At 58.6% G+C, this 15,796-nt stretch overlaps 1 protein-coding gene across 2 annotated transcripts in view; it reads left to right on the top strand.

Moving 5' to 3' along the window:
- Positions 1-15,796, top strand: part of ITPK1 (inositol-tetrakisphosphate 1-kinase) — a 168,036-nt gene that overhangs the window by 689 nt on the left and 151,551 nt on the right. For both annotated transcript variants that reach the window (XM_059373851.1, XM_059373850.1), the window contains exon 2: positions 110-340. In XM_059373851.1, coding sequence (XP_059229834.1) covers positions 246-340 — 95 coding nt within the window. In that variant the 5' untranslated portion in view covers positions 110-245. The remainder of the gene's footprint in view (positions 1-109; positions 341-15,796) is intronic.

The following is a 15,796-nucleotide window of genomic DNA, read 5'->3' as shown; positions in this document are numbered from 1 at the left end:
CCCCGCGGGCGGCGGGGGCGTGGGCGGCGGCGGCGGCAGCCAGTGGCACGCCGCGCTGAGCGCCGCTCCCTCCGCCCGGGCGCCCGCCCCGGTCCGCCCCTCCCGGCAGGACTGCGCGCCCCGAGCCCCGTTCCGCGTCCCCGCCGCTGGAGGAGGTGCCCGCACGCTCGCGGCGCGCGCCGGGCCGCCACACTCGGCCTGTGGGCGATTTCCTCCGGACCCGAGCTCCCCGCCCGAGGAGGAAGATGCAGACCTTTCTGAAAGGGAAGAGAGTTGGCTACTGGCTGAGCGAGAAGAAAATCAAGAAGCTGAATTTCCAGGCCTTCGCCGAGCTGTGCAGGTAAGGAGGGACGGGGCTCGAGCGCCCGGGGACCCCTGGCGCCCGGGGACCCCCGACCCGAGCCCGGCTCAGCCTCAGCGGCTGTTTCGGGAAGCTGGAGCGCTGGGGAAGGAGCGGTGCGCGGGGATACTGAGTCCGAGGGGCCAGGTGGCTGTGGTGGCTGCCGGCTGTGCTCGAGGGAAGCGGCGGCCAGGATGGGCGGTGTGGCCGGGACCCGGGCTCTCAGGTGCCCGGTGACCAGCGCCCCCCCCCCCCCCCGGGTGGGGAAAACCCCAGCTGCCCAGAGCGCGTCGGCGGCGCCGCTAAAGGTGGCAGAGGGATCTGGGCAATCGGGGAGTCCACGCTGTCTGCCTGTGGCTGGAGGTTACTTTTGGATCGGAGTGTTTTTCTTCCTTCGTTCCTTTCGTGGAGAAGGGCACCGCTGTTTGTACATTTGCGGATCACCTACTGTGCCCCGCGTGTGCAGCCCTCGACGCTGTCATTGCATGTCACCGGGTTGAGCCTGTGTGAGGCGAGTAGCAATACTTGGCATGTATGTGGTGATTTGCTGTCTCATTAGAGCCTCGCACCGGCCCTGAGAATTGACCAGGGTGGTGACTCTGGGCCACGTGTCTGAGAAGGGAGAGCTGATCTGCAGAAAGGTGGGGTCCCCCGTCTCGCCTGTCCGCCTGGGGTCCTAGAGCTAGGGAGTGGCTGGTGCAGAGGAGGTGGGATAAATGTATGTGATGCAGAATGGCCTTCCTCTGTCTGACGCCCCCCTCTCCCCCCCTGTCCCCCATGCTGGTGATCAATGGTGGGGATTCATGGTGTTTTAAGAAGATCACATTTCTAGTCTATTACAGAAGCTTCCAGTCTTGGGTCAGGTACACCTCACCTTGCTCTACAGCCGTGGCTTTACCGCTGGGAAGCTGTTAGGTAAATCCCAAGAGACTCTGGCTCCCCAACCCTTTTGCAAAGTGTAGGTGGGATCCTTTTGTTTTGCAGTGTCTCCTCTTGGTGGATTTGATTGTTGAAAGTGTGTTCTATTTGCACCCCCCCCCACCACCGTTGGGTCCCCAGATGTGTCGCAGAATCGAACAATTGGGTTTCCTTATCTCCTGGTCTGCAGAGCAAGTGGCAGGTTTGAGCCGGTCACTTGCCAGCCTGTGGCACCTCCGTGACCCTCCTGCCCGTCCCTAGGGCCTGTTGCTCCTTTGCCCTGGGCATAGCTCCTATGAAACAGCTCCTGGCTCTCCATCCTTTGGCCTGGGGATGGAGTTTGGCTGCCATTTCTCAGGCTGGCTTCCTCAGGAGAAAACAAGCTTTTCATGGGTGGTGGGGCATGCCAAGCAGCCCGGGAATTCAGGAGGAAATCAGGAGGAACTTGGAGCTAGAACTTTGAAAATGGGTCCTAGGACTTTGGAACATTAAAAAAGAACGCTTGAACATGGCACCACAGACACACACACACACACACACAGACTTATGGAAAAAGTCCCCGAGACATAGGAGACGTGGAGAAGTCCCTTTGACATATCTTTGAAGCCCCATGCTGGTGTGAGGTCCCCGAGCTCCTCCTGCAGTCATCTGAGTCTTGGGAAATCCCAGCTAATACCTTGCACCCTTTTCTCTGGAGGTCTGTCTGTATTTGTGTCATCCTGTGTCTGCAGCTAGAGCACGAGGCTTGTCATCTGGCTGGTATGTTTTGCTCGTTAATTAGGAGCCTCTTGCAAAACACTTCCAGCCCAGACTCGGGGCTGCGTCTTGCGGCTGGACTTGCAGATGGCCTCTCCCTCCACTCGGACTCCCCCGGCCTTTAAGTGCTGCCGGAGGGGCGTGCAAGGCAAGCCCTGAAGTCAACCATTCTGGGGGAAATCCAGCGTGGAGGGTTAATTTCTCGAAGGTTGTGGCCCTCGGAGTCTGGATGTCTACTACTGGCCAGAATATTGGCTTCAGAGAGAAGACAGAAAGCATCTAGGCCATTCTAGAACCTCAGGAAGCCCTGCTTGGGTTTTCATTAGAGCAGCTCTAGATATTTATCACTTAAGCTTAAGAAGGAAAAGAAAACACCCAAGAAAGAGTTTTCCTTCTTTTATTACTTTCTGGGAGGCGCCCCCTGGTGGCCACATTTCTAGACCGGCTGCAGGAAGCTCCCTTTGGGTTGATCAGAGCCCTTTGCTGCTGTTGTGTTTGGTATGAATGCTGGTGTGATTTTTAGTGGCCCAAGAGGAGACATTGTCCTTTTTTTGACCTTCACAACCTGGGAGTGCAACGCTCCTGTTTTGATGGATGATGAATTGCCCATGACTTTCTCATGATGAGAAAGTCCAGAAATGTTTGAAAATGATTTGAAGCTCTGCTTGAATGTTTAGGGCAGTCCGCGCCAGAGAGGAGGGCCTGAGCGGACCAGATGGGTTGTTTAGTTGAATGTCAGGCCTTGTAAAACTCTTAGAACAGGAAGGGATGTTGGGGATCATGTCATCCAGCTCCTTTGTTGTCCAGATGGGGAGACAGGCATGAGAGGGGCAAATTCCAAACTTCTCTTCCTTTTGTTGAACTTCTAGAACGGGCCCAGCCTGAGGACCTGGAGACCCCACAGAAAGCCCTTTCTACTTGGGCACCCTCTTACCTTCACAGGGCTCCAGCTGCTGCCCTGTTGTCCTGGAGACACTTTTCTTTCTTTTTTCCTTTTAAAATTTTTCTTTTTCTTAAGATATTTTGAAAGTTTTTTTTTTTTTTTAAAGATTTTCTTTATTTATCTGATAGAGAGATCACAAGTAGGCAGAGAGGCAGACAGAGAGAGAGGGGGAAGCAGGCTCCCCACTGAGCAGAGCGCCTGATGTGGGGCTTGATCCCAGGACCCCGAGATCCTGACCTGACTCAAAGGCAGAGGACCAACCCACTGAGCCACCCAGGCCCCCCCCCCTCTTTTAAAAAAAAATTTTTTTTAAAGGATTTTTATTTATTTATTTGCGATCGAACAGGAGCGAGCAAGGAAGAGAGAGAGTGCAAACATGAGAGGCGGGGAGGGGCAGAGGGAGGGGGAGAAGCAGGCTTGCTGCTGAGCAGGGAGCGCTACAGGGGGCTCAGTCTCAGGACCCTGGGATCAGGACCCAGGCCAAAGGCGGATGTCCAACTGACTGAGCCACCCAGGTGCCCCCTGGAGACACTTTTTCTTTCAAAGCTGAGTCGTGCCCTTAGCAAGTATGTAATGCCTTGTTCTGCCAGAGGACATTGCATGTTTTTGGCGGCTGTAGGGGGTTGGCACCTGGGCCTGCCAGAATGTATGTCTGGTAGGCATAAGGGCCCACCCTTCACACCCCTGGGGCACCTTGATGGGATGGCCCTTTCTGACTAGTCAGCAGATGGGCCTTTGACTCAGCTCGTTTTTCGTGGCACTGTTTGTTCCTGTCATCCCTCTCCGTGTTGTCCCCCCTCAGGGACAGGGCTGTGGATGAGGCTCTGGTTGTGTTCTCTCTCCTTCCACCATCCTCCCCGCCCTGCTGCTAATGCCGGAGCAGCCTCGCCCTTCCCTCCCGTCCTCTCCTTGTGCCTTTTTCAGGATGCCCAGGGGGGACTTCCTGGGGGAGTCAGAGAAAACAAGTTGGTAGTTGGAAATGTGGGGGAGGTTTTTAATTTTTAATTTTTTTAAAGTTATCTACAGGGTCTTGCATGGAGATGCTGGCTGGCCCGCACCCCTGTGTTCCCTCTGTCAATGTCGTCCGTGTTCCTTCTCCATGTCTTTGGCTTCTCACCCTTTTCTGTCCTGCGGCTGAACCTGTGCTGGGGGAGGCGGTTAGGTCCGCTGCCTTTGTCATGCGACCCTTCCAGGTACTTGGTCTCAGTTGGTGCCCCAGTGGCCCGGGGCCGAGGGGTGGGGATGCTGAGGCCTGGGGAAGAGACCGCACAGCCAGCCGGTCAGTGTCCTGGGGCCTGGTCCCGAGGCCTCTTCACTGGATGACATGGCTTCCTTGTTATGTCTCTTCTCTGCCCAGGTTAGCCTGGGGCTACCTCGAGCTACCTCTCTAACAAGAGAACCTTGGAGGCCAGCAGGACTGACGAGGCCTGCAGGAAATGGGTTTTGGGAGCAGTCTCAGACCACGTTCCTGTCGCAGCCTTTCCCACCAGTTCCTTCAGAAGGAACTGGGCCCAGCGTCCTCTGAGGCTCAGGCTTGGCCTGAGAGGCAGCAGGTCCCGGGGCTACAGGGTGGGGCCCCTTGCCCGCATGGAGCTGGGAGTGTGGTGTTCACAGTGACCTGGCCTGGGAAGCCTGCCAGGAAGGGCTTGGGTACCATCAGGCCCTTCCTTCTCCTCCCCCTACGTTCCTTCCTTTAAAAGGGGGCGTCTTGACGGTCCCTTTCTGCTGGGATGGCTTAGCGTTCTGGGCTCGGAATTCTTCCAGGAGATTCTTAGGGAGGGGAAGGAACCCATTGCTGGGGTGAAGTGATGCTGGTCTGGGGGTCGGTATTGCTCTGTCTTAATGTCTGGGTGTGCCCCATTTTGGGGGTGTAGGGGTGGGAGGAGGGACTGACTGTGTGACCTTTGCCCCAGTGCCCCGACTCTGTCCCTAGCTCAGCCTTGCCAAGAAACGCTTTCTCCCTGCCTCCAAGGGGGGAAGCCGGACTTCCTGTGGGCGAAGCTGTCCATCGGGACAGTGCCGTCTGTGGGTCCCCAGCCCGATTCCACAACAGACCACCCACGTGACACTGGGCCCTCCGTGCCTCAGTTTCCCCCAGGCAAAGTGAGGATGTTCGCAGTTACAAAGCTCAGGGTGGTGTGCAGGAGAGGAGTCAGGACGCAGGGCCAGGGAGGGTGAGGGCCTGCGCCTCTGTCCACGGTGCTTAGTCCTGCCGGCGCGCTGGGCTGGCCGCGAGTGGGTCAGCGCGCCTCAGCCCCCACGTGCCTCCCCACTCCGGGATCTTTGGCACTTGTAGGTTTGATGTTCTCGGTCTGGGCCGTTTGTGAGAGACCCCGAGTCCCTCTATGGTTGCTGCCCGATCACCCTGCTGGGTGTGGGGTTTGTGGGGACGGCAGCCCCGGCTGAGGTGCAGGGACCGTTCTCCTTTCCCAGGGGCCGGGAGGCAGGGCTGCTGCGCTTGCCTGTTTAACGCAGGAGCACGACGGTCCTTCCTTTTCTTTTCCAAAGTTTGCACATTCCAGAGGAGTTTGTGCTGGGTTTCCTGAAAATGCTGAGTCTAAAGGAGCAATTGTGTTACGATTTTTAGTAACTTCTATTGTTTCCTTTATCTTTGTGAATGATTACCCCATGCATATGATACAAAAATAGCAGAGGACTGCAAGTACATGCTGCAAAGTCCGTTTCCGTCTTGTTCCTGAGCTCCCGTCCCTCAGGGACCCCTGCCACCGGCAGCCCCTCTCTCCAGGTGTGCTGTGCGGATGGACACACGCGTGTTCTAGCCGAGGCTCATTTCACGGAACCCCGTGTCTTAGAGAAATAGCACATCTCTGCTTCATCGGGGGCAGATCCGTATCACTTGCCTCGTTTCTTCACTGGCCGAGTGGTCCAGCTGTCCTCACGACAGACCATGTCTCTCCCCTGCCGAGGGGCCTCCGCCGGTAGAGTCAGGGGGACAGCCATGTGGGTGACCGTGGCTCGATGAGGGAGTGTTGGGTCAAAGGGCACAGGCGGTTTACTTTTTCTGGGGCTTTCTGAAGCTGCTGGCAAAGAGGGGGCCCGCTACCAAGTGACAGCGAAGGGGAGAGCCTGTTACCCACACCCCCCCCAGTGCAGCCCCCGCGGCGGACGGTTGGGATCTTGGCCACATGCACGGGTGGCATGGGACCGTAAATTTGCATTTCTCCTTTGCTGTTGAGACTGATTGAGACTGATTGACGTTGTGGGGCCTCGGGCTTCGGGGCAGAGCTGGGCTCCCTGGGCCTCCAGGCTGGGCCCCTCCATTCCTCACCCTGAGGCCATCATGCCTCCGCTGTGTGTCCCCGTGTGGGTTGGCAGGCTCGGGGCACCGCTGGTCGTGTCCCCAGCGTGGGTTGGCAGGCTCCGGGCACTGGGTAAATGCTGAAGTGAAGCGCCTCACGAGGGCACTGCCTAAACAGTTGCAAGTAAATAGGGTTTCTGTTCCCACTCATGTTGTGAGTTCAGCTGGTAAGCTAGCTCTTTGTGGGAATGTTCTGGTACCTCCTAAAAAGTAAGATTTACCGTAGAAAGCAGATCATCACTCAGGAGCCGCTCTACAGACTCCCAAGAGGGAGACCCAGGCCTGGCAGGGTGGGGTGGCTTGTCCAAGGTCATACCATGAGCTGTGGCTACAAGGCCAGTATGCTCTCCCCACCGCCCCGCCAAAGTCCCTTTTGTAACAGCCCTGCCTCTGGAGGTGCCTTGGGGAGCAGCCCGGCCATTACCCTTGGGCTGTTTGAATCCAGCCCCGGGGCTTTGTCTTGCCTGCTGCAGGCCTCCCTCAGCGACCGGCTGCCCTGCGGCCTGCACTTCCCCAGCTGGGCCTCCCGGGCTGGTTTCTGTAGCCCTTCGTGGTGCCAGGCGCGGATTGTGACAGCTCCCGGTCGTGCCCTCCCCCCACCCCGCTTCTGGGGCTCAGAGGCTGGCTCTGTCGCTGTGTGTGGGGACTTGAGGATCGCTCCTATGAGGATGTCCCCGGCATGCCCTGGGTGGCCGGAAGCCATCCCACCATGTGGGACAGGCCTGCTGGCAGAGCCCACTGCTAAGCCATCGGCTGCCCCTGGAGGGGGAATCCGGACACAGTCAGGCGAGGTCCCTCCCCAGTACAGCTTCTGAGAGGTGCCTGTGTGTGATCTCTCTCTCTCTCTCTCTTTCGGAAGAGTGTGTTCTTTCTCATTTGAGAGCCGTTCTGTAGAGCGGAGACCTGCGGTTGTGTCTGCTTCCGAAACCCAGGGTCTCTGACGGGACACATTGTAGGAGCCGAGAAGAGTACCTCTTAGAGAAGGAAGGAACTGACTGGTGGGTGTTGGAAGCCTTTTCCATGTCAGGGAGGAGCTTCATTCCTTCATTCTTTTTTTCCATTTAGCATATCCTGAGCAGGCCCCCGGCCAGCCCCAGCCACCCCTTGCTGCGTGCTGGTCCCTGTCCTCAGGCACCCACATGCTTGGGGAGATGGTGAAGTCAGCGCACAGATGCGCTTCCATGCAGCACAGTGTCGTTAGTGCCGGGCAGCCTGTAAACAGGAGAGCTGCGGCAGGGGTAGCTGCAGCCACTTTAGCACCCTGTGGTCAGAGGAGGCCTCTCTGGGGGTAATGTTTAACCAAAGAGTCTGAGAGCCGTTTCTTCTGGGAGCTGAGAGAGCTCGGGGTGGGAGTTGTCTGCTGCTGAGAGGCCACGTGCCCCCGGCTGCCTTTTTCAGAGCCCTGGGTCCCATGTGGTCCGTGGGTAACTGGTTTCTACTTCAGACAGGGGGTCCAAGAAGGCAGTAGAGTGTCCTTGGTATCCTTGTTCACTGGCAGTGTGATGGGGGGCCGGGTGGGTGGCCCTGGGACCTTTTTCCCACTTGAGGCTGCAACCAGGCTCTGGGATCCCTGGGAGCCGAGGCCTGAGGCTATGTGCTTCCCCCCTGGTCCAGCCAGGTCCAGCCTTTGTGTTCAGGAAGGAGCTGCGGTGAGCCCTGTGGGTGAGGGAAGGGAGGGGAGGGTGGGGATCCCACAGCCCTGATGGGTAAGCCCTAGGGCAGCTGACCTTTGCCCTTTCCCAAAGCTCAGGTGAGGCCTCAAGGTGGGGTCTTGGGACGGGGGAGGGAGGCGGGGGGCGGGGGGGGGGGGCAGCTAGCTGTCTTTAACACACATTGACCTTCCTCTAGGCCAGTGTTTGCTCACGTGCCCAATAAAAGAATCACCTGGGGCACTGGTGGAAACTACACATCCCTCAGCCCACCCGTCCCCTTTCACAGTCTCCGGGGCACGGGTCTGGGAGTCTTCTGTCCGCAGCAGTGCCCTGGTGATTCTACTGGGAGACCCCAACGGGCCTTTCACCGAGTGTGTTACTAGGGTCTCCCCCAAAGCTGTCAGGCGTGTCTAATGCTGAGTTAAACAGGTAAGAAGGGGTCCCTTGAGGACAAGGCCTCTCCAGGAGGGCATCCGATTAGGTTTCCAGGCCCGTCTGTCCTGGGAGCTCAGCAGGCAGTTGGCTACCTTTTGGGCAATCCTCTCTCCTCTTCTAAACCTTGCTTCCCTCTGGCTGCTGGCTTGCAGTGGAATTACTGAGAGTTGGGTTCTGAGGCTGGACGGGAACTAGCTTTTGCACAGGAGACAGTCCTGGGGGTATCACAGGGGTTGTCAGGCCAGGGCTGGGATGGGGGGTGGCGGCCTGGCCCGCGGGTCCCCACTTTGCCTTTTGCTTTGCACGCCTGTTGGGGTCGAGTCAGAGGTCTGCACGCCTTTGGCTCCCAAGCCATGAAGCTGGGACCTGGGGCTCAACCCTCCACGCTTTGGGAGGCTGTCGTGACGGCCCCTCCCTCCCCCCAATCCCCAAACTGGTGGGTCACATCAGCGCGGAGCGAGGAGCGAGAACCCGAACCTGCCGTGGCTCAGGCACTATTGCCGATGGGGAGTCGGCCGGGGAGTCGGCCGGGGAGTCGGCCGTCCCAGGTGGGGGCGTGTCTCCCCATGCCAGATGGGAATGCTGTGGCCTGGGGAGGGGCGCCGTGACCTGCCGGGGTCCCCCAGCTGCAAGTGGCAGAGCTGAGGTTGATGCTGGCGGCCAGTTGACTCCTGCAACAGCGCGGGCCGTGGCTGCCCTGTCAGGGGGCCTTGGCCCCCAGTGTGAAAGTCGCATCCAGGTACCGCTGGGTTGACAACCATCTCGGAGGCAAACCAGGGTGTTTTTTTCTGAGCATTCCCTGTGGACAGGTACTGGGCCCAGAGGGGTGGTGGGTGTTGTGGACGATGGTAGACATGGAGAGCAAGACTTGCCCAGCCGGCCGGAGGTAACTGGACAGGCCTCCCCGAGCCTCTGCTCTGCTGTCAGGTGAGCCTGACGCAGCCACCTGTCGGGCTAGTGAGCACGGCAGGTGCGTCGTGGAGGATGGCATTCCCCCTTCTCCCCAGGAGGCTGCTGCCCCGGCCCTCCTGCCTGTCCAACCTGGGGCCTGGGGCCTCTGACGAATCTCCGGGAGCCCCCAGCCTGGGGCAGACAGGCAGCCTCCCCTCCTGATCCTTTTCTGGTGTGGGGGTCCTGCAGGGTCAGTGACCAGGACACACCTCCCGCCTCCCTGCTCGCTGCTTCCTGAGAGGGCTGGGGGCGGGGGTGATAGATGGCGCCGAGGTGTTCGGCTTTCATTTCTGCCCTCCGCCCTATTTGCATCCAGCGGTGGACGGCTGGACGGCGGGGGCGTGGAGGCAAGGAAACATATGGGCCACCCCCCAGCCCCCGAATGTCTGCGGCGGGCCCAGCCGTCTTCTGTTTAAACAGCTCATTCCCTCAGGAGCCGCAGGACAGTATTTAGTGAGTGCCTACTGCATGCTGGCCAGCCCTGGGTCGTAGGGACCCATAGAGCCCTGCGGAGTCCACTCTGGCCCCTGGGACAGCCCCAGTTCTCCTAGGGAACATTTGCTGGGCTGTGCCCCTAAGAGGGGAGGGGGGTACAGGGGTGCAGCTTACGTGGGGTTCTCTTCTCTTCTCCCGGGGCCCTGTGAGGACCCTAGGAGAGGAGAGAAGGAGTCCCAGGTGCCCATCCTGGAAGGACCGGCTCCCGCCCTCTCAGGATCCTGGGTGTCTTCGTGAGGAATGTTCAGTGCTGTGGGACTGTTGGTTTCTCTCTGAGCTCTTATTTTTTATTTGAAAAATTTTTTACTCTATTTATTTTTTTGAGTAGTAATCTCTGCACCCAGCATGGGGCTTAAACTCAACGACCCTGAGATCGAGAGTCCTGTGCTCTACCGCCTGAGCCAGCCAGGCCTGGCCCCCAGCCCCCTGCCCCGTTGGTTTCACTTTGGATGGATTTTCCCTTTGCACCTCACCCATCCTTTTTTTTTTTTTCTTCAAGATTTTATTTATTTATTTGACCCAGAGAGAGAGAGAGAGCGAGCGAGCGCGAGTGCTCTCGCGCATGAGTAGCGGGGAGGCAGGTAGAGGGAGAGGGAGAAGCAGACACCTTCTGAGCAGGGAGCCCGATGCGGGGCTCTATCCCAGGACCCCGAGATCATGACTTGAGCCAAAGACAGATCCTTAATTGGCTGAGCCACCCAGATGCCCCTACGCCGCACCCATCTTGTAGATGGGGAAATGAAGGCCTGGAAAGAAGATGTAGCCCCGCGCTGTAGAGCTAATAGGAGGGCCAGCTTAGATTTGCACTTGGCCTTGCTGACACTAAAGTTTATTTTCTTTACTGTTCTATTCTTTTTTTTTTTTTTTTTAAAGATTTTATTTATTTGACAGAGATCACAAGTAGGCAGAGAGGCAGGCAGACAGAGAGGGGGAGGGAGCCTCGCCACTGAGCAGAGAGCCCATGCGGGGCTTGATCCCAGGACCCAGAGATCATGACCTGAGCTGAAGGCAGAGGCTTAAGCCACTGAGCCACCCAGGCACCCCTACTGCTCTGTTTTTTTAAAGATTTTATTTTATTCTTCAGTCTTTTTCTAAAGATTTGTTGCAGGGTTCTTGAAAAGAAAGGGAGGTCTGACCGTACCCTTGGAGGGCCTGTTCCTGCCTCTGTGTGAGCAGCTGGGTTGGGGGAGGATGGAGCTCTGGGCGGGAAGGAGTTGTGCTTCCTGAGGAATCTGCCCCAGTCCCCTTGCCCGCACCTTGACCTGGGCGCAGCCACGCTGGTGCCTGTGCAGAGGGAGGTCCAGGGCCTGCTTCCTCACTGCGCTGGGGAGGAAGGTCCCCCGGCTGGAGCCGCTGGGCCTCGCGCAGGCTGTCTGCAAATCGGGAAGTGCCCCTGCGGGGAGGAGGGTGCTTCCGCCCTGGGTGTGGGGGGGGCGCTGTTGGGTCCCCACTGCTCAGAGGTGCTCACTGGCCTCTGCCGGAGACCGCGGAGTCAGGGAACAGCTGCTCGGCCTGGCCTGACGTACCAGCTGCTGCCTTAAGGCTCTCAGTCCATGTACGGAAACAGAGGCTCAGAGGAGGGGTCTGGAAGCATTTTCGGGGTTCCTAGAGGGTCACTGCCGGGGTGGGATTTGAACAGCCTTCTGCCTGAGTCCAGGTGTTAGGCGTTGCTTTCGGCAGACGGACCCAGAAGACGGGAGGATGGCTTTCGTTGGGTCCGTGCTGGTTTCCAGCACCTCATCCTCAGTGCCCAGGGTCATCAGCTTTTCTCCTTTTCCCTTTCAATTTCATTTTGAAATCCCGCTTGCCCAGAGGCAGGAAACTTAGGCACTGACTCAGTTGACAGCCGCTCAGCTGGGGAGGCCGGCCGTGGTTCCGGGAGATGTCTGGGGACAACGTGTGTTTTGGTTGGTGGTGGGATTTGAACCCTGGTTTGGCCTCTTACTGGATGGGTGGCCCTGGGTGCCTTTTGGCACTGCTCTGGGCCTGAATTTCCTTCTTTTTAGGAGTTGGCCTTGTGCCTGTGCCCAGGAGGCTCTCGACAGGCAGACTTCTCCCTCCTTCCTCCGGGCCAGAAACCGTCTTCGAGGGAGAAAGGGGGCTGTCCTTCGCCCCCTCACCTGCAGTCACACCTGTAGTGTCTGCCTACAAGTGTTAGCTGAGTCAGGGTTGTCTGGTGAGGTACAGAGGTTCACCATCTTGGAGGAGGAATTCTCCAGAACCTCCGAGCTACGAGGTATCTTTGCAGATGAAGATTTAGGGTTCAGAGCGGCTGGCCTGGCAGGTTGGCGCACCCGCCGCGTGGGGGCTGGGCTGGGGTGCCACCTCCAGAGCCCACACTTGCCCCCTCCCCACCCCCCTGCCTTTGACCTCCCGGGAACCATGTGCGAGGGTAAGGCAGGCTCTGTTCTGCTCTGGGCCATCTGGGTCAGCCATCCCCAGCCACAATGGGCTGTTTTGGTCCTTGGTCCCGGACGGCTGGGGTCCCTCCACCGCCTCCCCTCCCCTGTGGTCTTCCTCCAGCCTTGCTGGCAGTGCCGAAGGCCAGCTGTTTGGATTCCGGAAGCTCTGCTGGGAAGGGTAGGGGTGTGGACAGGTCCCTCCTTCCCCGAGGCAGCCATGTGGGATGTGGGCAGTTCTGTGGGTGCCTGTGTACCAGCAGAGGACCGGGGACTCTCCTGAGAGTGAGACCTGTGCCCGGCCGGGTGCCTGCAGATCTGTCCCTGTAGCTGGAGGCCTCCCTGGCGGCTGCGCGCTCCCGTCCTCTCCCTCCTCTCTTGGTCACTAGTGACCGGATGAAGTCCGTGGTGAGCACGGTCGGTTAGACGGCTGATTCCTACAAGCCGCAGGGATGTATTGGTTCCTACAGAAACCTCAGTGCCAGCCGGGCTCAGTAGCGATGAGGCTCTGTAAGTGGGATCTCCTCGGAGAGTTCTGGCTTCAGGGGCTCAGACGATGTCCCAGGACCTGGCCTCTCTTGTGCTGCCTCCCTGCCCAGGCTGTGTGGCTCCAGGTGAGACCTCACACCGACCTTTATCCCGAGCCAGGCTATGTGCTGAGTTCTGGCGTGCGCTCTCGTGTGATCTAAGCCCACTCCTGTCTCCTGTTAGGGGACATGGGGGCGGAGAGGGGCTGGGGAACTTGCCAGGGTCGCACAGCTAGCAGGTGGCAGAGCTGGGATTCAGACCTGGGTACACTGGCTCCAGGGCCTCCCTCCAGCACAGGTGCAGGTCCTAAGAGACCCAGGATTAGTTCTCATTGGCCCTGATCAGTGAGCCTGAGCCGGCCCGTCGTGGGGGCCGGTGAGGATCCTTTTCCTTACTCCGCGGTCCGGGTGTGGGCAGGGCGGACCCCGCACAGGAAGTTGGGGACTGCTTGCTGAGCAGACTCTCATGGGTACTGGGCAGTCGGGGTGGGGGGCAGGGGTGCTCCCTGATTCTGGGTTCCTGGGCCTGCTAGGGGGAGAGGGGCTGCCTTCTGCCAGCCTGAGGGGTCACACACGTCTCCTGGTCCAGGGCACTGCTCCTGAGAGGGGAACGAAGAGCACCCCCATAGGTCAGAGCCGAAGGCTGGGCCCCTGGCTCCGTCTGAAGAACGAACCCGTGGCCAGCTGGACTCAGGTAGATTCTGGGGGCCCTGGGCCCAGGGTTCTGACACTGGGTGTCCTGGAGAAAGGGCTTATGTAATTTTGCCTTGAGGGATGGATCTCGATGGGGCTTTGGGGAAAGTCTGCCAGTAGTCCAGGGTGAAGGCTGACGTCCTCTGTGCCCCGCTATGCTGTGCGGAATGTTGGTGTTGGACAGTGTTTTGGGGTGAAACAGTCCCATGTTATGTAAACTGTTACTGATGGCCTTGTCCCGTGCATGAGGAAATGTTTAAAAGGCATCTTTCCTTCCCAGGCCAGGAGCCTGGAGCGTGTCGCAGTTGTGAACTCTTTGATTGAGGCTCTGGAACTAGAGGGGACCTCCTTCTGTCCTGGGGGGCGGGGGGAGCGTGGGTGCAGCGCCCTTAGCTGACATCCTGGCCCTCCTGCTCCTGAGCAGGCCTGGTGTGGGAGGAAGCCCCAGGATGAGTTCCTCCTGGAAGAGGGAGGAAGTGAATGGTGACTGTCCACACCCAGACTTGCACACCTCTGGGCCCCAGTCCTGAGGGCCCCTGGCTGAAGGGCCAGGCTGGAGGCTGGGAGAAGGCTCAGGATGATGGGGCCCAGGTAGGGCTTGAGGTCTCTCCTGGCTCCTTCCTGGAACCAGCGAGGAAGTGGGGACTGTTGAGAAGCCAGGAGCTGTGCAGCCCAGAGCTGTTGTCCTGCCTGGCAGGTACCTCTGCCTGGGTGTTCCAGAGCTTTCAGAGGCCAGTGGTTCTTTTCCGTGCCCTGGCATCCTGAGGTAGAGAGATAAAGGTGGTACTGGGGGAAAGCAGTGGAAGGGAGGGCGGTCCTGGGCACTCTGTTTTGCTGTGCCCACTGTGGACAGCCAACAGTGGCTGTCCTGATATTTGCTAGCCCCCCAGAAGCCTCTTGGGACTGTGCCGGTGGCCGGAGTCCGGGTCAGGGGGCTGAGGTCTGGTTCTTCTGCTGTCTGGTCGTGGGGCATTCATCGGACTCCTTACGTGAGGGCCCCCTCAGAGCCCTGGGAAGTGAGTCTGCAACCCGCTGCCTGTGGCTCTGCTGGGGGACCGCTGTTTGGACCCGAGCTGTCACGCTGGACAGCGGAGAACTACAGGGAAGTTCTTTGGGTCTGTCGTGGGAGGCCACAAGGAGGGGTCATTTCAGTTTATCTGCTGATAAAAACAGAGCACTTGAAACCAAGTCAAGAAGTTTGCTGACTTGTCGGCAAATGAAATTGCTGAGTTTCTCCCGGGTAGATTCGTATCTGACTTGTGAACACTAAAAAAAGCCTTTCCTTAAAGCCTGACCTACCTGATCAAAAGTGAAATCCTAGTTATGCTTCCACACATTTGACCCTGATCCCTGGAAGCCATGGTACCACGTTGTGGCCTCTTCCTGGGCGTGTGCTCAGCTGACACGCCAGTGTGTACGTGCGTGTACACATGCACACTTGCGTGTGCACACGGGTGCGGGCACACACACAGCCCTCCGCTTCCGTTTCCACACCACGATGGCCTTACCTCTGCTCTCCTACCTTCAACTTTGTTTTTCGTGTGCTGCAGTGGAGACATGCCTCTGTCCCCACGCGGCACCCGCTCTGCTGCAGGGCCCCTCAGCAGCCCATCTTTGGGGATCTGGGCTTGCCCCCGGCGCTTGCCATTTACCGTCTTCCTTATCTTAGGCCTCTCAGGCCGCTGTAACAAACAAGCTTGAACGGCCGGCGTTTATTCCTCGTGGTTCCGGAGGCTGGCTGGCCAGTTCCCGGGGAGAGCTTTCTTCCTAGTTGATCGACAGCCGCCTTCCCCCTGTGTCTGCCTATGGAGGGGAGAGACGCAGAGAGCCCTCATCTAAGGGCACTCACCCCCTTCTAGGCTCCTCTAGCCCCCGTCCCCTCCCAAAGACCCCACTCCTGATACTATTACGTTGGGGCTTCGGGCTGCCCCATGAATTTTGTGGGGGACCCAGATGTTTCGTCCATAGTGGCTCTCCTGCTGGGGGTTGTGCAGCACCAGCTGCTGTCTGTCTAAGGCCGGGCGGGGCCTCAGGCCGGTTTGGTCCCTCTACCTCCTACCCGTCCTACGTGTGGCTCAGCATGCGCTGCCTGGGGAGGGAGGTGATGGGTGTGCTGCCACTAGCCAGCTTCTGAACCCAGCCCCCGCGCCCGGGGCATGACTGACTTTGGGCAGGTGAGGGGTCTCCCGTTCCTCATCTGTAAAATGGGAACATTATCACCCGATCGTGGGGCAGATTGGGGGAATCAGAGAGATGATGGCTGATTTGCTGCTGGTGGTTTCCAGCCCATAGCAGGCGATCTGATTGTGATTTACCCTCTTCCCCAGATATATATATATATATATATATATATATATATATATATATA

The sequence above is a fragment of the Mustela nigripes genome, chromosome 13 (assembly GCF_022355385.1).
Source record: "Mustela nigripes isolate SB6536 chromosome 13, MUSNIG.SB6536, whole genome shotgun sequence".
In the NCBI taxonomy this organism is placed as follows: domain Eukaryota; kingdom Metazoa; phylum Chordata; class Mammalia; order Carnivora; family Mustelidae; genus Mustela; species Mustela nigripes.
Note: the sequence above shows the minus strand (reverse complement) of the source record. Positions and strands in the feature narration are given on the sequence as shown.